This window comes from Chlorocebus sabaeus, chromosome 10 (genome assembly GCF_047675955.1).
Source record: "Chlorocebus sabaeus isolate Y175 chromosome 10, mChlSab1.0.hap1, whole genome shotgun sequence".
NCBI lineage: Eukaryota > Metazoa > Chordata > Mammalia > Primates > Cercopithecidae > Chlorocebus > Chlorocebus sabaeus.
In genome coordinates this window covers 123712939-123736302 of record NC_132913.1, presented here as the reverse complement: position 1 = coordinate 123736302, position 23364 = coordinate 123712939, and the positions used below count along the sequence as shown (strand labels likewise).

General features: G+C 47.7%; 1 protein-coding gene across 1 annotated transcript in view; it reads left to right on the top strand.

Moving 5' to 3' along the window:
- The window catches only part of ASB18 (ankyrin repeat and SOCS box containing 18), a 71907-nt gene extending 49124 nt beyond the window's left edge, over positions 1 to 22783 (top strand). Inside the window, exons 4-6 of the mRNA XM_007966754.3 lie at positions 1830 to 2334; positions 21251 to 21364; positions 22598 to 22783. Of these exons, the coding sequence (XP_007964945.3) occupies positions 1830 to 2334; positions 21251 to 21364; positions 22598 to 22783 (805 nt within the window). The remainder of the gene's footprint in view (positions 1 to 1829; positions 2335 to 21250; positions 21365 to 22597) is intronic.
- Positions 22784 to 23364: the final 581 nt, after the last annotated feature.

Here is a 23364-nt window from a genome sequence, read left to right as displayed (position 1 = left end):
ATTCAGAGAAACGATGTGGCCTCAACAAAGGACTGTGACAGTGCGAGTGGAGGCGGGAAGCAGTTCAGGTGATGAGATGGACCCAGCACGGCTCAGTGACCAGTTGAAATGGGGCAGGGAAATAGAAGGACATGAAAATGGCAAGGAGCAAGTCATCTAGAGCAAGACCCCAAGGAGGCCAAAGAGGACTAACTCTGGGTCAAGATGATCGAGAGGGAGTGCCTTCTTTAGGCTTGAGGAAGAGGGAGGCAACAGCAGTTGTCAAAACAGATTCTAATCAGTGTTGAAACAGATGTGTTTGCAGAAGGCAGGCAGGTGAGGGAGTTCCTGGGAGCCGCACCCTGAATGAAGCCAGTGCTGACAGCTAAGAGAGAGGAAGGCGGAAAGAGGGCGGAAGCTTGAGGACCAAGGTCAACACTAGGAGTGGCTAGTGAAGAGCAAGACAGGAGGAGGTGGCCTTAACACTGAAAGGTATCAGCTAACTGAGGCCCAGATGAGACCAAGTCCAGCTCCATGAATGCTGCGTCCTCCAACAGGGCTCGCCAGACCGGCAGAGAAAAGGAGGGGGGTGAAGAATAGACGCTGGCTTGAAGATTCGGCCATTTGAATAGGGGATGGCCATGGTCCCCTCCATTCAAGGGAACTGAGGTTGTAGATGAGGAGGTGACCACAGTGCTGCCCAGGAAAGGAACTCAAGCCAGGAAGGGTAGAGAGAAACAAGAGGTCCAGGGCTTAGGTCTCTATAGAGCAAAGATGGCGAATAGGACCAACAGACGTTGGGGAGCTAGAGGACCGGGGCTGTAGTCTGAAGTCGGCATGTTGGCAGACTTCCAAGGCTGGAGTGGCCTTATCGATGGCAGGTGACTGTGGGAGCAGGTGGCTGAAGTTGGGGGTGGACTTGTGTTTTTCAGTGTCCGTGAAGGACAAGGACCAGCGGAGGGAGGAGGGTCTGTATGAGTGTCTTCCCGCTTCCAGGCTGGAGCACACTCCTCACCAGGCATCTGAGCCTAGGCTGAGCTGTTTAGCGTGCCCCCAGGGGATGGGAGAGGCTCTGAGGAAGCCTTGGTGCCTGGGGTAGAGGACAGTCATGCTCCTGGAGGCAGCAGAAGAAAGACATTCATCTCTGGGGGAGACCACAGGCTCCCATGGGGGTCTAGAAGCTCCTAGAGACCACTGGGGAATTCGGATGCAGCCAATACCCAGTCTGTTCAAGGAGCACAGGTAGGCTCACAACAGGGCACGGTTGTGTTTCCCACCTAACGCTCCCCGGACTGTCAGAGGACAGGGCGGTGCCAAGCCGAGTCAGTGTCCTGAGGGATGGGGAAGTCCCTTCGTGGTGCAAGGCAAGGCTTGCCTCATACCCTCACAAAGCTGAGCGGTTTCCAGAAGGGCTAGTTGGGGGCGGAGAAAGAATCTGACTCCCAAGGGCCTCTCCCTAGAACTGTGACTCCCAAACGCTTAACCTCCGGGTGTGACAAACAGCCCAGGTAACCAGTGCATGGAGCACTGTCATTTGAACCACATCACCTTCCCAGGAAGCTCCAAGCAGTTAAAATTTCCTTATAAATTGTAACTCTGCACGTGGATTCTTATGACATGTCCTTGGCTATTTCCACCACTCGGGAACCGGTGTTGCCATAATCTCTCTCCTTTTTTTTTTTTTTTTTTTTTTTTTCCAGCTTAGTTTGAATTCCCGACGCCTTGGTATGGGAGAGCGGAGCATGTCTTTTCATTCATGGGTCACTTGATATTTTGGAGCAGCAGGCCGGGGGTGGAAGGGTGCGGGCGTCCTGCGGGGCGCCCAAGTGATGGGCCCTGGCCTCCTACAGGTGCGCACAGGCGCTGCTGGAGCACGGGGCCTCGGTGCGGCGCGTGGGCGGCAAGGGCCGGGACACGCCGCTGCACGTGGCGGCGCAGCGCGGCCTGGACGAGCACGCGCGCCTCTACCTGGACCGCGGGGCGTACGTGGACGCGAGGAACGGCTGCGGGGAGACGGCCCTAAGCGCGGCCTGTGGGGCGGCGCGGAGACCCGATGAGCAGGGGCGCTGCCTGCGCCTGTGCGCGCTGCTGCTGCGACACGGGGCGGAGGCAGACGCGCGCGACGAGGACGAGCGCAGCCCACTGCACAAGGCCTGCGGCCACGCGAGCCACAGCCTGGTGCGCCTCCTGCTGCGGCACGGCGCCGACGCGGGCGCGCTCGACTATGGCGGGGCCTCGCCGCTGGCCCGCGTGCTGCAGACCGCAGCCTGCGCGCTCCAGGCTGCACCACAGCGCACGGTGCAGGCGCTGTTCAACCACGGCTCGCCCACTGTGTGGCCCGACGCCTTCCCCAAGGTAAGGCAGGATCCGGCCGGGCTGGCACGTGCCATGGAGTTTTGCCACTTAGTGACCGGCCTGGGAGCTGGGTTGCATGCGGCGCTCTCAAACTGTAATGGCCCAGGCACCCCTGGGGACTTGTGAAAATGCAGAATCTGCTCAGGGGGTCTGGGGTGGGAGAGCCTTCATTGCTAACAAGCTCCCGGGTGTGGCCTAGACTGCTGGTCCTGGGACCCCATTTTGAGGAGCGGGAGCCTAGAAGCCTTCTGATTAGAGCCACTGGAGAATTAAGGGGTTGCATGTCAAGAATGCATCCTTTCAAAGTAGTCACCTGGGGACGGACGCCAGGCACTTATTTCGATGATGCAGTCAGAGTTCAAAATATTTAGGCAGCTCTCTTTAGGTATAATTTTCAGAACGATGAAAATCAGTCTCTTGCCGCATCTGGCATTTGATGTGAAACGAAATTACCCAATCTGATCATCCACCTTGTTAATGAGAGCGCTTCGTACATTTGCAGACTTCTCTCATTCGGTCCTCACCACATTGCAGTGAAACACAAGAGGCAGGTGATATTCTCCCTCTACCTGGGGTTCGGCCAGGTAAAGTGCCCTGCCCAGCTCATTGCAGTGTTGGGACCTCACCCCCATTCTGATGGCTCACCCTTGCAGACTTGACTCTGAACAACTCATCCTTGTTCCACCCGTCAGATCTACCCTGAAATAATGATAGGCCGGGCGCCGTGGCTCACGCCTGTAATCCCAGCACTTTGGGAGGCCAAGGCGGGCGGATTACGAGGTCAGGAGATCAAGACCATCCTGGCTAACACAGTGAAACCCCGTCTCTAATAAAGAATACAAAAAATTAGCCGGGCGTCGTGGCGGGTGCCTATAGTCCTAGCTACTCGGGAGGCTGAGGCAGGAGAATGGCGTGAACCTGGGAGGCGGAGCTTGCAGTGAGCCGAGATTGTGCCACTGCACTCCAGCCTAGGCAACAGAGCAAGACTCTGTCTCAAAAAAAAAAGAAAAGAAAAGAAAGAAAGAAAAAAGAAATAATAATGATAAAGAACAAAGATTTCTCACCTCAGAAAATACCCAAAAGACTGAAAATGTTTCCAAAATATTGGTTGGAGTAAGAGGTTGTCCTCCCCAAAAGACTTCATTGAAGGGGTCATTCCATTAGATGTAAAACCCGGATGTTTTTCATTTAAAAATTATCTCCATCAACCAAGACTCATCACTCATAGGCATAAGACATATTTTGGCTTGATTAGTTTTGAACAAATAGCTGAAAAGCTAACATGCAAAAGGACAGTGTTCTCAGTGGTCTGAACCATCAAGAAGTGAGATTCACACATTTCTCTCAAATGCTAACTTTCCGTTATAGATGCGTTCAGAGTAAAGACTCTATCTAGGAAAAGTTAGAAAATCCCCCAAGACAACTCCCCTAGTGTTTCCTTACTTGACAAACAGGATGGCACTTTCCCGATGCTATCTCACCCCCTCTATGGGTAATTGTCTTGTGGTGTTCCCACTAATGCAGTGATTTCAATATGGTGGACTCCTGAAAGGGAAGAAATGCAAGCATTTTTATGTTCTGTGACAGCTGCCTTTTATATTTATTATTTAAATTTTAATGTTTCCCATCATTAGCAGGCTTAGTCCATCAACTTATAACATGGAAACAAGACTCACCCACTGTCCTTCCCATGCACGTTATATCTGCATTAAACCAACACACATTTCAACCCTTGTCATATGAAACTGCATAAAGAATGAAAAGAGGCCAGGCATGGCGACTCACACCTGTAATCCCAGCACTTTGGGAGGCTGAGGCAAGAGGATCACTTGAGTCCAGGAGTTCAAGACCAGCCTGGGCAACATAGCAAGACCCTATCTCTACAAAAAAAATTTTTTTTTAATTAGCTGGGCCTGTTGGCATGCACCTGTAGTCCCAGCTACTCAAGAGGCTGAGACAGGAGTATTACCTAAATCCAGGATGTGGAGGCTGCAGTGAGCTGTGATAGCAACACTGCACTCCAGCCTGGGTGATAGAGCAAGACTCTGTTTCCAAAAAAAAGGAATGAAAAGAGAAAACAAATTTTACAGGATGGGCCACGAGGGGAAAATATCTGGGGCAATTTTTTTTTCTGACTTATTTCTCCAGGACAGAATGGGGCAATTTATTTTAAAGAAAAAGGAGTCAGTATATTTTAGTAGTGACTACAAGTAATCCTTTGTTAGCCTTGAAGTTATTTCAATGTGAGTGATCTCTGACCAGGCTTTCAAGTCCTAGGGGCAGCCCCACAGGCATCATTTCTTGGAACAGGACCTCTGACCCCTGGACTCTGTTCCCAAGGCTGCAGGAATTACCCTGCCTTGACTAGAGATGCAGGACAAAGCACAGTGCCTCCTCTCTGGGTGTTCAGGGGCCCTGTTCTGGGATGGGATCCCCAATACTATGTCAGCCACACAGGAATGGGGTCAGTCAGTGATGCAACTCATCCTCCATTCAGGTTGGGGGTAGGTTTAGATTTGGGGGATAGTTTGTTCTGGAGAAATCTTAATACCTTGAGGCTTTCACCAAAAAGCACTGCCCACCACTGCCTCCCTGAACATAGCGCCCGCAAGTGCAGACCTTCCACCAGGGTTTGCTGAATGAATGAAGGGATTCCAGCCACTCCGGGCTCATGGCCTGCACTAAATCTTTGTAAATAAGGATTCCACCTCTTTGCACGGGGATTCCCCCAAACCTCCAGCGGGTACCCCTACACCTGGCCAGGAGAGGGTGGCAGATGGGGACGCATTCACCATGCTGAGAATCCCCTAAGCAAAGGCAGCAGTGCCTGTCATGTTCTAGCCTTGTCCCCACAACCGAAGCAAAACACTCTGGAAAGCTAGAGGCAGCCTCTTCCTCCACCCAGTCTCCCTGCAATCGCTCCTCCAGGGACAGCATCTAATCATGTGCGACATCAAAGCAACAGACCCAACAGACGCTGCAGCCGGCCACAAAGATGCTGGGCAGGCACCACACGGGTGCCATGGCGAGGCGAGCGCAGAGCCACCAGCACTGTCACAGGGCACGCCGTCCGTGGGCAGCAGCCGTACTGTGAATAGATGTAAAGAGACACCCATGGAGCACAGAATTACTGAGGCAAAAGGTTTCACAGCGAGCTTATGACATAAATCACAGCTCCCCATGCCCAGACAAAGGCACCATCGCCGCGGCAGGCGGACACAGGGCATCCTTCCGAGCCGGCGCAGTGCTCTGCACTGAGAATCAAAGCAGTGTCACGGCTTCGGAAGCCCGCATGTTGACAGTGCCAGGCCTTTCTGCCCGGCTGACCGCTAGTTAACACTGGGGGCAGGGACAGGGCGTCGAGGGCAGGCACAGGGGGCAGGCTGTGGATTCTGGCAGGTTTGGATTCTGGAAGGTGTCAGGACAGGCCGGGGCTGGGCCTGTTGGGCAGCAGGCAGGAAGGCAGAGGAGCGCACACCGATGTGGACCTGAATTTGTTTGGCACCTGCCACAGGTGACTCTGTGGGCTGGATGCTTGGTCTGGATAAAAGGCTGTGCTTAGGGGTCTCTTTCCTTCAGCCTCTCCTTACCTGGAAGACAAATTTGTGAAACAGTCATGAAGTCCCATGTGATCTTTTTCCAAGGAAGCACTACTTTGCTCTTCTCACCTCTTTGAAGAGCATATTTCTGGTTCGACCCCAGAAAACGATGGAGCATCAAAGAGTGTGGGAAGGTGTAAGTCTAGCCCCGCTCCAAGATGGGACACAGAGCTGATGGTAGCAGCACCCAGCCAGGGCTCACACCCCTGCCCTCCCCTGCCTCCTTCACAGGTGTTCATTTGGGAACCTCCTTGATTCACCGCTCAGTTTACATGGCCAGCTCTATTTGTCCCTGGATGTCACCTGACGCCCATCCATGAACACTTTTCATTCGCAGTCAGCATGCGTAGCCAGCACATTCCAGCCCCTCCTACCTTGTCTCCTATTTTGTGCTATTTCCCAAAGGCCCTTCTGTTTCCTGTGGTGCAGAGGCCAGCAGCAGCCTGGGGAAGCGCACCTGCAGGTGGCTGTAAAGAGTTCAGGCTCCCACCTGGCAGAGGAGATGCCATGATCACAAAGGTGCTTTTCTCAGGGTGAGACTTCTGGATTGCATTCCAGGTCTGATGACCCGCACGGTTTTCCCAGATACGAGAAACTCATAGATGCAGAAACTGCATGATTTGTGGTTGAAAGGGACTGCATTTCCACTTTCCCCTGTGTAAAAATGAAACACTAATAATACTTCAGACTCAAACTTGTCCACCAGTAGGGGACGTGCAGAGACAACACCAGTAATGAACAATTTCCCCCAAGTCATGTAGGCATTGGCTGTGCTTCCCACAGGCATCCCTTTAGTACTTGTGTATTCATTCCACAAACATTTTGGGGGAACTTGGGTGCTTGGTACTGGAGTCACGGGGAGGAGCAGAAGCATACGTATTTCCCACCCTGATGAGGCTGCTTGTCACGTGGATCAGCGAAGTGCACACACCAAGGTGAAGTTGCTGTGGTGAGAAGTGCTGCAAAGCACAGAACAGGGGTTTCACCTGGCTGGGGGGCAGGGTCCAAGGCTCCCTCAAGTGTGTGATGAGTGAGCCAAGATCTGAAGGCTGAAGGCTCAGCTGTGTGAGGCAGGGGACAAACATTCTAAACAAACGTCCTAGGCAAGTGTCCTGGAGCAAGACAGGCACGGTTGTCCTGTGCAGTTGGAAAAATGACCCAGTCGCTGGAGAGGAAACAGCTAGGGGGCACCGGTTGAGACTAGGCAGCCAAGTGGAGCCTTAAGGGCCTGGGCCTCTGACTTGGGAATATTAGGAGTTGATTACATAATTTTCAAGGAAGGAGATTACGTCATCAAATCAGTATTTTGGAATTTCTAAGCCCAACGTAGAGAACACACAAGGTAGGGGGTGGTGGCGGTCCAGGTGAAGGATTCACATAGCTCGCATGGGGGATGGAGGTTGATGCAAGAATAACAGACTCTAGGCCAGAGGCAGTGGCTCGTGCCTATAATCCCAGCACTTTGGGAGGCACAAGGATAACCTGAGCCCAGGAGTTTGAGACTGGCCTAGACAACATAGTGAGACCCCATCTCTACAAAAAATCAAAAATAAATTACCTGGGCATGGTGGCATGCACCTGTAGTCCCAGTTACTCAGGAGGCTGAGGCAGGAGGATTACCTAAACTCAGGAGGTGGAAGCTGCAGTGGGCCATGATCGCAACACTACACTCCAGCCTGGGCGACAGAGCAAGACCTTGTCTTTAAAAAAAAAAAAAAAAAAAAAAGCAGATTCTAGAAACATCTGCAAATCTCTGGTCTTGTCTCAGCTTCTGAGCACTAACCATACTGCAAATGGAGACCTAAAGTTTTCATGTTTTCTTTTTACTTAATTACAGAATCAGGTAAAGAGACTTCGCTTATCCCGATTCCACAGGATTTTTAGTGGGAGATTTCTGAGGTAGCAGTAGTCAAAAACCAGGGCTTCCCCTCCCATTTTCACAGAGCCGAGTGCACCCAGTCCCCAGCGGGAGGAGGGAGGAGAGATCATAAGTAGGGCGCCTGTGTTTTTCTTGCTCTTGTTTTATTTCTCCATCTACATATAAAGCAATGTGCCTGTGTGATTTTCCCCCTTAATTTTCTTTCTGCCGCCTCATTAGCTGAAGAGAGTGCGCCTGGATACTAATGACATCAGCATGTCAGAGTAATGTGGCAGCCGCCTCTCCACAGACAGCGAGAAGGCAGCGGAGATTTTTAAACTGTGTTGGCGTAAAAATAATGAAGGCAGCCAGCTGCCTGGCAAACATGAGGGGGCACGATGCAGAGGACGGGGAGGGGCAGGGAGCCCCAGAGAGGTGGAACAGAGGAGAGACAGAAAATGAATTCCCAGAGACAGGCAATAAGACTCTGTCACAGTCCGTGACCCGGTGGGGGAGGGGCGGGAGGAGGCGGTGCTTTTGCTCTAAGGGAGGGCAGCTCTTCCCAGGGTGGGGCATGTCTGGGTTACCTGCGGTCCCTGGGAGCCATTTAACATTTTGCAGAGAAGTGACAGGGCCAGTGGGAGGGTGGCTGGAGGGCTGCGATGAGCAAGACCTGAGCATCGCCTAGGGTACCAGATAAATAGCAGCAGACTCCATCCCGAGGGGTCCAGCGTGAGTCCTTCCTTCTTAATGGCGTGATTTTTTCCCAACACAGAAGGGGATAATTGAAATCAGAGACTGGCGTGCACAAGGAAATGGCATGTTAGTGGGGCTCATGATAGCCGGAAATACCAACATGTGTGGGGCGCAGAGAGGGACAGGGCTGGCGAGATGGACTAGGAAGACTGTGCCGGCCCCAGGCCACCTGCCAGGCATTGCCTCTGCGGCTTGGTCTCTCCGTGTCTCTGTGTTCATGCTCCGTCTCTCTCTTTCCCTAAAGGTTGCTAAGCCTGACTCAGTGACAGTAATGGATGAGAACAAAAATAATTGGGCGTGGGGAGGGGACCACCGATAATAGCTCTTACAATGTCAGTATGATGCCCAGTCTAGAAAGAGCCGCTCCTGTCCTCTAAAAAATAGCTTTGAAGGCACAGATTAGAGGAAGGAAGAAAGAAAGGGAGAGAAAGAGAGAGAGGAAATCCGCAGCAACAATAAGGCAACCTCATGTCTGGGTCTAGGAAGACCCAGACCCAATGTCCTTCTGCTGCACAGCTGTCAGTTTCCAGGCTGTCAGGCAGACATTACCAAAAAAAAAAAAAAAAAAAAAAAAAAAAAAAAAAAAAAAAAAGGTCAGCCAGGCAGTGGGGGACGCCTGTGAAGCCAGAGTAAAGTGCAGAGGTGAAAATCGCAGGAATCCCAGTTTCAGAGCAACCTGCCAACTGCAGGAAGAGGGTAGCAGGAGGAAGCCTCCAGGCCAAAGCTCAAGTCCACCGGGCTAACCATCCAACTGGGAACGGGGCTGGACCAGGCCCTCGTCCCCCTCCCTGCACCCTGTCCCTCCGCAGTCTCCCGGGTGGGCACAGAGCAGGACCACAGACTTCCCCTGCATGTTGGCAAAATTTGCATCTGGTTCTCTCCTTAATCAAAGACTAATAAGGAGAAAAAGGAACGGATTCATGGGGGAAAAGAGGACAAACAGAAAAATAGAACAGCATCCAGAAAACAGAAAGGAGAGCCAAGAAAATCTCAGAAAGTATATGCCATCCTCTATGGAGTACAAGAAGACATTGCCTCTGGGATCCATCGAAACAGTACTAGTTAAGATGAAAACTCAATAGAGTGACATGAAACGGAAGATGGAGGAGACAGTATACCAAGAAACTAACAGCACAGATTGAAGTATACACTAAAGAAGGAAAAGGCAGAGTTGATTCATAAAGAAAGAATCAAATCCATGGGTGCTGGGCCATTGACCCTTGTGCCCTCAGACCCTTTTTCCTGCTGTTCCTGAGTCCTGCTCTGCATCCTGGGGGACAGGGGGAAAGGGAAAACCCCCTCAAACTGCCCTCAGAGCCCCATCAGCTGGCTTCTAGTTGGACTCAGCCAGTGGGAGACACCATGGGAAACTGGAATGTGGAGGAAGAAAGAAGACAGGGTATTTCTCCTCTTCTCTCTCTGTCTTGTGTAGCTTCGCCAGCAGCACCTGCATCTTCTCTGTGACACCAACACCCACCAGAAGCCCCTCCCTTCATGGCCCCAGTCCCCAGTGGGTAGTCCCTGACTCAACTTGGTTCCAGCAGATGGCCCTGCTCTCTGGACTCTGATTAGGCTACCTCATCCCACTGTCCCACCAACTCTAAGAGTAATGACAGCTTTCTATTTTGCTAATCTCTGGGCTACTTCACCTTCCCCTTGTTGGAATCTCAGCAGTTTGATTACCTATATAATCAATTCCATGTGTAAAGTTGTTTCTGGTTGAAATACCTGGATTGGTTTCCTTTGCCTGATTGGACTCTGATACGGGTGGTTTAAATCACAAGTAGCAGAAAACCCAATTCAAACAGGTTTAAATAAGGAAATGTATCTTTTTATCTCACATATCAGTAAGTGCAGAAGTAGCAGGCTTCAGAATTGGTTGTTTCACTGTCTGGATGATGTCCTCAAAGAACCTGGTGCTTCCCAACTCTCCGCTGTGCCACCCTCAGTGAGTCAGCTTTGTCCTCAGAATGGCTGCCTCATGGCCACAAGATGACTTCCAGCAACAATGGGCCCATTTCCTTGTTCATATCCAGTTCCTTTTTTCTAGAAACCCTGAGGAAGTGTCATCAGTTGGCTTAAACCTGCACTTCTCTGAACCAATAACTGGCAAAGGAGATTGGATTACCATGATTGGATTAAACTCATCATCTGAATTGTTGGAAAGTCAACCTCAATGTTCACTATAATGAAAGACTAATGTTAAAAACTCTTCTTAAGTGCAAAACAAAAACAAAAACAAGAAACTAAAAGAGAAAGTAATGGTAATAAAGGATAGAGTAGAGAGCCAACCCACACATAAGTGATGTTACTGCAGAAGAGCCTAGGACAAATGGATCAGAAATAATAACCAAACATATAATAGAAGAAAACTTAGCTGCACTGAAAGTCTTAACTTTTGGTTGGCAATCGAAAGGGTGTTCTCTGCAAATCAATGACAGGAGGCACATACCTATATATGTTCTAACAAAAATGTTCTAAAAAGACATGGAAGAATCTGGCAAAGTATTTAAGCAGAAAACAGGCTATTCATAAAGGAATAGAAACCAGGCTGGAGTCAGATATTTCTACTGTAATAGTAACATAGGACAATGAAATATCATCTACCGATTTTGAAAGGAAAAGTTTGGACACTAGAATTTTAGACTCAGTGAAGATAGTTTCATTTTGATGACAAAAGACACTTTTAGATATCAAGCATTCAAAAACATGCCTTTCTAATGCATTTTCTGAAAAAGAAAAAAATACTTCAATTATTTATCAGCAAGTATTTACTGAGCACCAGTCATGTCCCAGCAACATATTAGGCACATGGGATAAGTGAGTGAACTGATGAGGGAAAGAAGTATTCCTGCTATGTGGAGCTTACATTCTAATGGGGAAGACAGGCATTAAACACTGAGCATGATCAGCAGACCAAAAAGGTGATAAGGACTATAGAGAACTTAAAAGGGTGGAAGGCAGTTGCAATTTTAAGTTGGGCAGTTAGGGTCAGTGACTGCTGAACAAAGACTTGAGAGACATGAGGGACCCACTGTGTGGATGTCTGGGGAAGAGCAGTCCAGCAGAGGACCAGCCATCTGTAGCCTAAGGCTGGAGTGGGCCGGCCCTGCGCACAGAACCACAGGGGACCAGTGTGGCCGGAGGTGGAAGGAGCTAGTGGGATGGGAGTAGGAGATGAGATTGAGGGGGGTAGGGGAGAGGGCACAGGTTGTGTGGGGTCTACAGGACATTGTAATGACTTTGGCCATTGGAGGGATTTAAGCAGAAGAGTGACGTAATCCAACAATATTTTGTAAAGATCTTCCCCTCAGCACCATGTTAAGCAGATACTTGAGAAGGAGGAGAACACACATGGAAAAGATGAGTTAGGAGGGTGTTGCTGTGGCTTACATGAGGGATGATGGTGGTGTGAACAAGGAAGCCAATCTGACCCTGGATATATTTTGGAGGTAGAGCCAACAGGAACTTTTTAACAGATTGGATGTGGATTACAGGAGAAACAGGAGCAATGGATGACTCTGATTCCAGCCCAAGAGACTGCAAGAATGAGTTTGCTGTCAACTGGGAATGGGGCAGGTTATGGGTAGCACAGCAGGTTGGGACCTGGGGAACCAGGGAGTTCAGTTTTTGGTATGCTGAGTGTGAGATACAGTCAGGTGGAGCTTCAATGTAAGCAGCTGGGTATTCAAGCCCAAATCTGAGAGGGAGAGATTGGGCCAACTGGAGATATACCTTTGAGGGTCAGTGAAAAATGATGGTATTGTATTTAAAGCCAGGAAACTAGACAAGATCACCAGCAAGTGAGAGTAAATGGAAAAAAGGAACAGGCCTGAATGCAGAGACAGTCCAATATCTGAAGGATGGAGATGAGACAGCAGCTAAGGAAACTGAAGAGGGGCAACCAGCGAGGTGGAAAGAATGAGAGTACACCTTCCTCGCAGCCAAGTGAAGGCTGCATTGAGGTAGAAGACATCGTCAACATGTCAGGCATGGCTGACACAGCAAGTAAAGTGAGGTAGAGTATGGACCACTGGCAAGGCAGAGCCTGGGCCAAGAGCAGCATTGGTGCCCTTGGTAAGGACAGTATGGGGGAATGGCTGGGGCTAATAGCCCATTGAGGTGGACATACTGCAGCTGATAAAGAGATAAGACTAAAGAAGAGCTCAGGAATGGGGAAATCAATCCCCAGATTCTCCCCACTCTGCCCCTTAAATATCTCTCAAAATCCCCTACCCTCCTGACTGCCACCACCTGAGGTGAGGCCACCACCATCTCTCCCCTAGATGGACACATCTTCTTCATTGGGCTCTCTGTCTCCTCTAAACTCTTCCCCAGATTCAGCCTTGGTGATATTTCCTTGGTTGGTTGGTTGGTTGGTTGGTTGGTTGGTTGGGTTGGGTTGGTTTTTGAGACAGGGCCTCACTCTGTTGCCCAGGCTGGAGTACAGCAGTGCAATCATAGCTCACTGCAGCCTCGACCTTCTAGGCTCAAGCAATCCTCCCACCTCAGCCTCCTAGGTAGCTGGGACTACAGCTGCACACCATCAGGACCAGCTAATTTTTTATATTTTTTGTAGAAATAGGATTTCTCCATGTTGCCAAGACTGGTCTCAAACTCCTGGACTCAAGTAATCTGCCTGCCTTGGCTTCCCAAAGTGCTGGGATTACAGGCCTGAGCCACCACACCCAGCCTTGGTGATATCTCTAAAATTAAAATCAGACCTGGCCGCTCCTCCACTCATACCCGGCAAGTGCTCCCTGTGTCAGCCTCCTTCTCAGGCAGATAATGGACTCCATGGTCTTCCCTGCTTTGCTCTCCTGTTTCATTGCCGAGCACTCCCCATGTCAGACTCATTCCCCAGCCAACATTATTTGCTTCTTCTCACCTCCCAAACCTGGCGTAATATGTTTTCTCTGCCTAGAACACTCTTGTCCCCAGAACTCTCCATGCCTTTTTTTCCCCCCGCTAACTCCTGCTCCACGGCCAGGTCTCAACTTGGATGTCACTTCATCCAGAAATCTTCCCCTGAACTCCCCCTCATATGACCACAGCACCTGCATTGTTGTTGTTATGTTTGGGACCATAAAGCTCTGTGAAGGTGGAGCTGGCCATCATAACACGCAGACAAAACACAATCCCTGTCTTCTAGTAGGAGCTCGGCAAATACCTACAGAAGGGATGACTTAAAGGACAGGTGGTGAGCACACAACCAAGCTAGAATAGTGACAAATAATTGGGAAGCGAGTTGTAAAACTAAATGCAAATACCAAAATGGTTACTGAAGGAGATACGCAATATAAAATATGATCATGTAATAATCACAAACTGAACCCAAACTCCAGTATTATTAAGAAAGGAAGGGAGAAGAACTGGTTAAGAGAAAAATGTGAGAGAAAGGGTGATGGAATATCCAGAACATAACATAAAAGATACTATTTAGATAGGTTTAGAGAGAGAGAGAGAGAGAGAGAGAGAGAGAGAGATTTTTTTTTTTTTTTTTTTTTTAGACGGAGTCTCACTCTGTCGCCCAGGCTGGAGTGCAGTGGCATGATCTCAACTCACTGCAACCTCTGCCTCCCAGGTTCAAGCGATTCTCCTGCCTCAGCCTCCTGAGTAGCTGGTACTACAGGTGCGTGCCACCACACCCAGCTAATTTTTGTATTTTTAGTAGAGACGGGGTTTCACCATGTTGGCCAGGATGCTCTCCATCTCTTGACCTCATGATCTGCCCGCCTTGGCCTCCCAAAGTGTTGGGATTACAGGTGTGAGCCACTGCACCAGGCCTAGGTCGGTATTTTTTTATTTTGAAGGTAACTAATAGCATTTTAAAGACAGTGCATACTTCTAAAATATGGAAGATGAATCCAAAGAAAATACAAACCTGTACAACAGAACCAGAAAACAAAGGAAACAAGAAGCAGAAAAAAACAAAAAGAATAAAGTGAGACTGGAGTGAGACCAAACACTTGATTTATAACAATAAATGAAAATCACTTAAACTACCCTCTTACCAACACAGACTTGCAAACACATTTCAGACAAACTGAAACAAAAGGTTAAAATTTAAAAATGAGGCCAGGTGTGGTGGCTCACACCTGTAATCCCAGTGCTTTGGGAGGCTGAGGCGGGTGGATCACCTGAGGTTAGGAGTTCAAGACCAGCCTGGCCAACATGGTGAAACCCCGTCTCTACAAAAATACAAAAATTAGCCGGGCATGATGGTGGGTCCCTGTAATCCCAGCTACTCAGGAGGCTGAGGCGGGAGAATTGCTTGAACCCAGGAGACGGAGGTTGCCGTGAGCCGAGATCTCGCCATTGCACGCCAGCCGGGGTGACAGAGTGAGACTCTGTTCCAACAAAAAGTTAAAGAATGAGCAGAGGGCCGGGCACGGTGGCTCACGCCTGTAATCCCAGCACTTTGGGAGGCCAAGGCGGGTGGATTACGAGGTCAGGAGATAGAGACCATCCTGGCTAACACAGTGAAACCCCGTCTCTACTAAAAATACAAAAAATTATCCGGGTGTGGTGGTGGACGGCTACTTGGGAGGCTGAGGCAGGAGAATGGCATGAACCCGGGAGGCGGAGCTTGCAGTGAGCTGAGATCGCACCACTGCACTCAAGCCTGAGCAAAAGAATGAGACTCCATCTCAAAAAAAAAAAAAAAAAAATGAGCAGAGATAGATAATTCTGGCAAAAACAAACCAAAAAAAAAATGTATTTTTATATCAATATGCAAATAGAATTCCAGGGAAATACACAAAATGAGAGGGGAAAAAATAGTCATTTGATATTGACCAAGGATATAGTCCATGGTGAAAAGATAACCATTATAAACTTTATGTGCCAAAGAAGATTGTGTTAAAATAGAGAAATTGACTGAAAAATAATTTAGGTGATTCTTAATTCATATCTGTCTATCACAGACCAAGTGAGCCAAGAAAAAAAAAATGAAGTGCAGTAGCTCCAAATCATAAATGTGACAAACATATTTTGAAAGAAATGAAATGCGACTTCTGCTAATGCCGAAACAGACATTGTCTACAGCCATATTGCAATATACCAGAAAACTAATAGTAAAAAGTTTGTTAATTTTAAAAAATAACATAACCATTTGAAAACGTTATAGCACACTCCCAAATAACTACTGCCTCAACAGTTATTTAATTGCAGACTATTAAGAAAGATGAGCTGGGTGTAGTGGCTCACAGCTATAATCCTGGCACTTTGGGAGGCTACAGTGGAAAGATCACTTGAGCACAGCCTGGGCAACATAGTGAGACCTTGTCTCTACAATAAAAATTTTAAAAATTAGCCTGGCATAGTGGCATGCGCCTGTAGTCCCAGCTACTCAGGAGGCTAAGGTGGGAGGATTGCTTGAGTCCAGGAGCTCAAGACTGTAGTGAGCCATGATCACACCATTGCACTGCAGCATAGGTGACAGAGCAAGACCCTGTCTCAAAATAAGGAAGGAAGGAAGGAAGGAAGGAAGGAAGGAAGGAAGGAAGGAAGGAAGGAAGGAAGGAAGGAGGGAGGGAGGGAGGGAGGGAGGGAGGGAGGGAGGGAGGGAGGGAGGGAGGGAGGGAGGGAGGGGAGGGAGGGAGGGAGGGAGGGAGGGAGGAAGGAAAGAAAGAAACACTGCCTCAAAACTCTTGGCGATGACCCTACCAACGTTCAAAGGGAAATTTATACCATTGTAAAAGTTGCTTTTATGATGACTCTAGGAAAAAAATATTATGAAATTGACTGTGCAGTCAATCCAAGGAGCATGAAAGAGAAACAAAACATACCTAAGAAGATCGGAGAAAGGAATTAATCATGATGAAGGCAAAAATTAATGGGTTAGAATATTTTAAAAGAGAACTGATCAACAAAATCCCATAGCTGATTTCTTGAAAAAAGGTGCAAAATGGAAAAACCTCCAGCAAAACTAAACAGGAAAACATTGAAAACACAATTACAGTGAATTTCAAATGAGAAAAGGGTGCTTATTCATCGATACAGTGAAGATCTCTTCCTTCCACCTTTATGGATCTGCATGGACCTCATTCTACAGCTCTTGGCCCTCTGTCTTCCAGCTGGGTTTAGCCACTGGGGTGTCCTGGCAGCAGGAGGGAGGGAAGGAGAGTGAGGGCAGAACATGCATTCTCTGGGCTGGCTCTTTGCCTCAGGCTAGCTGTGTATCCCCAAGCAATGATTGCTGCTTCTGCTAAGACCGCTCACTTAACTGGCCCTTCAGCCCAGGATGGTAATACCTCTGCCACCAACCCCACATTACCACCCTGACCCTTGTCAGTTCCCTTGTACCCACGTCTGGTTAAATAGTTCCTGTATCAATAAACACTTCTGGAATGATCCCATATCGAACTCGCCATCTCTTTTTTTCTTTTTCTTTTTTTTTTTTTAGACGGAGTCTTGCTCTGTCGCCCAGGCTGGAGTGGAGTGGCATGATCTCAGCTCACTGCAACCTCTGCCTCCTGGGTTCAAGCAATTATCCTGCCTCAGCCTCCAGAGTAGCTGGGACTACAGATGTGCACCACTATGCCCAGCTAATTTTGTTGTATTTTTAGTAGAGACGGGGCTTCACCATGTTGGCCAGGCTAGTCTCAAACTCCTGACCTCAGGTGATCCACCCACCTCAGCCTCCCAAAGTGCTGGAATTACAGGAGTGAGCCACCGCGCCTGGCCTCTCCATCTCTTTTCTATTGGACCTTGACTGGTACCTATGCAATGCTAAATTTGTTTAAAATGAAGATTATTTTCCAGGAAAATATAGATTAACAAAATGGACTCAAGAAGAAATCAAAATAAAATGTGCCAGTAAACATGAAAGAAATGAAAAATATCAAATTATGACCTGCAACTAAATGCCAGGCATAGGAAATGTCAAATGCAAGATCTACTGTGCCTTCCTAATTCCAATAATGGTCTGCTTTTTAAAATCTTCCCAAGTATGGCTGGGCGCGGTGGCTCAAGCCTATAATCCCAGCACTTTGGGAGGCCGAGACGGGCAGATCACGAGGTCAGGAGATCAAGACTATCCTGGCTAACCCCGTCACTACTAAAAAATACAAAAAAACTAGCTGGGCGAGGTGGCGGGCGCCTGTAGTCCCAGCTACTCGGGAGGCTGAGGCAGGAGAATGGCGTAAACCCAGGAGGCGGAGCTTGCAGTGAGCTGAGATCACGCCACTGCACTCCAGCCTGGGCCACAGAGCAAGACTCCGTCTCAAAAAAAAAAAAAAAATTCTTCCCAAGTATTAAAAAAAAAACAAATTTTCTCAGATAGTTTTACTAAGTTAACATAACATGATGTTAAAACCTGACAAAAATAGCTCAAAAAATAAAACTATAAACCAAATTTATTTATTAAAAGAGATTTAAAAAAACTTAGTAAATTGAGTCTGGCACTGTATTATATATACTATACTATTTCAAATGAGAAAAGGGTGCTTATTCATAGATATTATAGTGAAGATCTAGCATGATCTAGTATATATAATAGCACATATATCTCTCTCTGATATATAGTGATATCATAATTATATTTTTTATATATAATATGTGCATTAAATATAGAAGAATAGCCAAATAGGGCCTGTTTTACGAAGGCAAAAATGGGTCAGTATTGGAAAATCTTTTTCTTTTTTTTTTTTTTTTTTGAGACAGAGTCTCACTCTGTCACCCAGGCTGGAGTGCAGTGGCATGATCTCAGCTCACTGCAACCTCCACCTCCAGGGTTCAAGCAGTTCTCCTGCCTTAGCCTCCCAAGTAGCTGGGATTACAAACGTGCACCCCCATGCCTGGCTAATTTTTATATTTTTAGTAGAGATGGGGTTTCATCGTGTTGGTCAGGCTGGTCTTGAACTCCTGACCTCAGGTGATCCACTTACCTCAGCCTCTCAAAGTGCTGGGATTACAAGCATGAGCCACCACGTCTGCCTGGAAAATCTTTTTCTATCAACTTGGTTAGAAAAAGGCAAAACATGAAATTACATCTTAAACTTTGTAGTAACCTAGGAATAGAAAGATATTTTCTTAACTTAGAACAGAGTATCTATTTGAAACTAATATTCAAGGTTATATTTATGGTGAAACATTAGAGACAATCCTATTAAAGTTAGGAATAAGATAATTATGAATGCTATTAATGTTGTTATTTAGCATTGAACTGAAAAGCTCTAGCCAGTGTAATAAGATAAGAAATATTAATATTGAGGAGGAAAAAATCATCATAGACAAAAGTATTGTCTACCTGAAAATAACCCTAATAAATAAAATGTACTTACAAATCAGTGAAGAAATGAACACACCAATAGAAAAATGAGCAAAAGACATAATTGAGCAATTCACAAAGGAAGAAAAACAAATGGTCAAACAAACAAAACAAACGTAAATAGTCCATACTGGGCCGGGCGCAGTGGCTCATGCCTGTAATCCCAGCACTTTGGGAGGCTGAGGTGGGTGGATCACGAGGTCAGGAGTTCGAGACCAGCCTGGCCAACATGGCAAAACCCTGTCTCTAATAAAAATTCAAAAATCAGCCAGGTGTGGTGGCACCTGCTTGTAGTCCCAGCCACTTGGGAGGCTGAGGCAGGAGAATAGCTTGAACTGGGAAGCAGAGGTTGCAGTAAGTCAAGATCACACCACTACACTCCAGCCTGGGTGACAGAGCAAGACTCTATCCAAAAAAAAAAAAAAAAGAATAATTGATTGTAAATAGATTCACAATCTATTCTGCATGGAAAAAAAAATCAGATTTCAAAATCATATGCAAAGCATTCACCCATTGTTGTCATATATATTAATTTTCTGTGTAAACACATAAAACATTAGCTTACACAAAATGTTAATAGTAGTTACCTCTGACCAAAGGAATATGAATTTTTTTTTTTTAGTTTGTCATATTTGTATTTTAAAGGGGTTTTAGGTCTGGAGCTGTGGAGAAGGGAGCCAGGTTGTGACGTGAGCAGCCAGTGTGAGTGACTTCAATACTTTCTTCTGTTTGACTCTGTGTCCATAGAGCCCCAGCAGACATGACGCAGGGCAGGCCCCAGTAGTAGTTAAGTCACTGTTGCAGATAGATGGCAGCTGGTCTTAGCAAAGTTGCATAACTTCAGGTTTCTCAACCAAGAAGTAGCAAGAACAAATTGTACAACACTTGGCAAATCTTAGACCTCAAAAAGAGAGAGCTATGAAATTGCCCTGCACCTCTCCGAAATCTAATCTGAATTTGGTCCAGCTTCTTTTTTTTGAGACTGAGTTTCACTCTTGTTGCCCAGGCTGGAGTGCGGTGGCACAATCTCAGCTCACTGCAACCTCTGCCTCCCGGGTTCAAGTGATTCTCCTGCCTCAGCCTCCCGCATAGCTGGGATTACAGGCATGTGCCACCAGGTCCGGCTAATGTTTGCATTTTAAGTATAGACGGGGTTTCTCCATGTTGGTCAGGCTGGTCTTCAACCCCCGATGTCAGGTGATCCGCCTGCCTCAGCCTCCCAAACTGCTGGTATTACAGGCGCGAGCCACTGCGCCTGGCAACTGAATTTTGTCCAGCTTCTAAATCCAACTACTAATTTACAGAAAACAGAGGAAGAGCAGCATGTCCACAAACCCCACAGGAAGGTAATCAGCAAAAGCCCCACAGCGAGAAACGCTACAAATAACCCAGTTCCCACCGCAAATAAGTCACATGAAACCAAAAAAGACATCTAAAAATACATCACAGCAACCAGTCTCACTATGTTGGCCTTAACTAGAATGATTATTCAAACCAACAAATTATTTTGTTAATATAATGGCATTTAAGAGAAATCTGTGAATTTAAACACTGTATATGACATGATATTACAAAACTATTGTTAATTTCTCGGGTGCTATAATATTCTCTTTGTTTCTTCACAGGGTCATATAAAAGATGCACTGAAATACAGATAAAATCATAGGATGCATGGAATTTGCTTTAATCTTACGGGAAGTGGATGGGGCAGGATTAACCATGGCTTGATGGGAGGGGTGGTACATGGGAGTTTATCGTACTGTTGGTGCTACTTTTGTGTATGAAGGTTCAAACTTCTCCATAACAAAAAAAAAAAGTTTATTTTTTAAAAGCAAATAGCGTTCCCATCTTTATGGTGAAGCTAATGGACTTGAATTATAAATTTGCGAGTAAGGAAATAGGAATCTTTGCCAGTGGGGACTGTGAAAATAAAATGGAAATGCCAAGTCAAGAGGAAATTCAACAGCAAAACGATTCCTCTCCCCCAATTCTCAATTTCCTGACATATTTGAAAATTGAGGTAAGAAATTGGGAACAGCATCCACGGGCCACACTTCCTCCTAACAGAACTTCATTCCTTTTCTCTGAGCAGCTCTCTGGGGGGCCAAGAAGGCTTACCAAGCCATCAGCATAGCCGCCCCCCCCGGAAACTGAATGCTTAAGCACTTGGCCCAGACTTCGGATGGGCGGCCATCATCACAGGAAGAAGGGCTCCCTTGCAGAGCCATTGCCTTGTGTCTTTGTGTGCACTAACTCAGGCGATCCCTGCAGCAACCCTGTGGTACTGCTGTGTTGCTGTTTCCTGTGTGACTTGGGCATAGGGAGGTCACACAGCTTGGGAGAGCTTCCCCGCACAGCCCGCTCACCCCTTCCCCACTGAGACCCAGAACCCAGTCAGCCTACGCTGCATCTTTCACCTCTTCCCACCAGGTGCTGAAGACCTGCGCGTCGGTCCCCGCGGTCGTCGAGGTGCTTTTCAACTCCTACCCTCAGCTCTGCGTGTCAGATTCCTGGAAGGAAGTGATTCCTGAGGAAGTATTCCAGGCAAGAGAGCTGCCTTTCCGCCTGCCTTTAGTCCAAAACTTCTGTCTGTGTTTGCTTCTTTGCATGGGGAGTTTTGCACTGATATTCAGCTAAGTGTAATACATCTGAAAAAGGAAGAATGGGAAATGAGGGTGTATTTGCACAATTTCTGGTTTTTCTTTTTCTGGAGGCTCCATAATCACACAGCCAAGAGCTTGTTATAGTAGTTGTAGTGTCGTGGCCTCAAGGAGCACAGAGCCCCATGCTGGCCTGAAAAACGCCAGGGTTCTCTTAACCAGTGTCCAAAGGAAGGCCAGAGCTGCCTGAATCCACGGGCCTAGCTCCATGTCAGGACATACTATTCCAGCCCTGTGAATCAGCTTCATGCTCCAGCTGCTCAAGATATGACCAAGGAAGCAGTGGGCATTACATCTATCCACAACAAAGTCCACAGGTGACTGTCCATTAAAAGAGAGCGAGAACAGGCCAGGTGCGGTGGCTCATGCCTGTAATCCTAGCACTTTCAGAGGCCAAGGCAGGCAGATCACTTGAGGTTAGGAGTTCAAGACCAGCCTGGCCAACATGATGAAACCCTGTCTACTAAAAATACAAAAATTACCTGGGCATGGTGGCAGGCGCCTGTAATCCCAGTTACTCAGGAGGCTAAGGCAGGAGAATTGCTTGAGCCCAGGAGGCGGAGGGTGCAGTGAGCCGAGATCGCGCCACTGCACTCCAGCCTGGGCTACAGAGCTAGACTCCATCTCAAAAAAAAAAAAAGAGAGAGAGAGAGAGAGAGTGAGAAGAGTTGTGTGTGTTTTTTCTGTTTCGCTAACTTGAGTCATGTGTGCATGACTGACGACCAGACTAATGCCATGCACTCGCTCCTGAGCCCCTCCCTGGCAAAAGGGAAGAGCTGGTCATGACTTGGGGAGATGAACAGGGCCACCCCGGAACTGCAGGGCTGCTGTGCAAAGAGGGTAGAGCAAAACGGAATTTGGGGAGACCACCTGGAGCATCTGAAGTCACCCCAGTCAGAATCCCCTCTCACTTGGCAGGAACTGTGCTTTGGGAGAGCACGCGAGCCCCTGGGGCAGAGGGTGGTTCCCACAAAGTGGTGCGTCTCTCTCCAGTGCGCTTATCAGGGATCAGTTAGCCATAGAAAAGCCCGCTTGTCCCATCAGTGGTCTAGCTAGGAAGAAAATGTATGTTGGTTTCACGTGCCCAGATTTCTAATCCACCTGCCTTCCCTTCCAGATGCACAAGCCATTCTACCAGTCCCTCTTTGCCTTGGCCCACACCCCACGCTGCCTGCAGCATCTTTGCCGCTGTGCCCTTCGCAGACTGTTTGGCAAAAGATGCTTTGACCTCATCCCCCTGTTACCCTTGCCAAAGCCCCTGCAGAATTATGTACTTTTAGAACCACAGGGTGTTTTGCACTGAAACAACGCTGCAACCAATGCTGTTGTTCTCCTCGCTGCCCTTCCGTGGAGGCTGTGTGTTGAGGAGAGCACCCTAGTGAAGATGGAGGTGATGGCAATTCCCTTCCCAAGTGCTCAAGGTGGGACCGGGTGAAGCACAGACCTTGCCAAGCTGCAGGTTCACCTCGAAATGGAATTGGCAACAAAAGCCCTTTCTGCCTCTCAGGGTCACCTGTGAAAATCCAGTGAAATCGTGACTATCACAGCACCTGGTCTCGGAAAGTACCTTTCAACAACAGTTAAGCCAAAAGGTACAGTGAGTCCTCGCTTAAGGTCTTCGATAGGTTCTGGGAACCAGCTGTTAAGCGAAATGATGTGTAACAAAACCAGTTTTCCCGAGGTTAATTGATATAAACAAGAGTAACGTTCCCACAGCGTATTTCTGGTCACAAAAAGATTGCCACGCTTCTAAATAAAGACCAATACAGTTCTAATGGTAAACACTGAAATAAATGCAAGCTACGCATCCCCTTAAGAGATTAATAACAAGTAAGATAATTATTTGCCCAATTTGTAGTGAATCAGTAAGTGATGGTGTTTGTC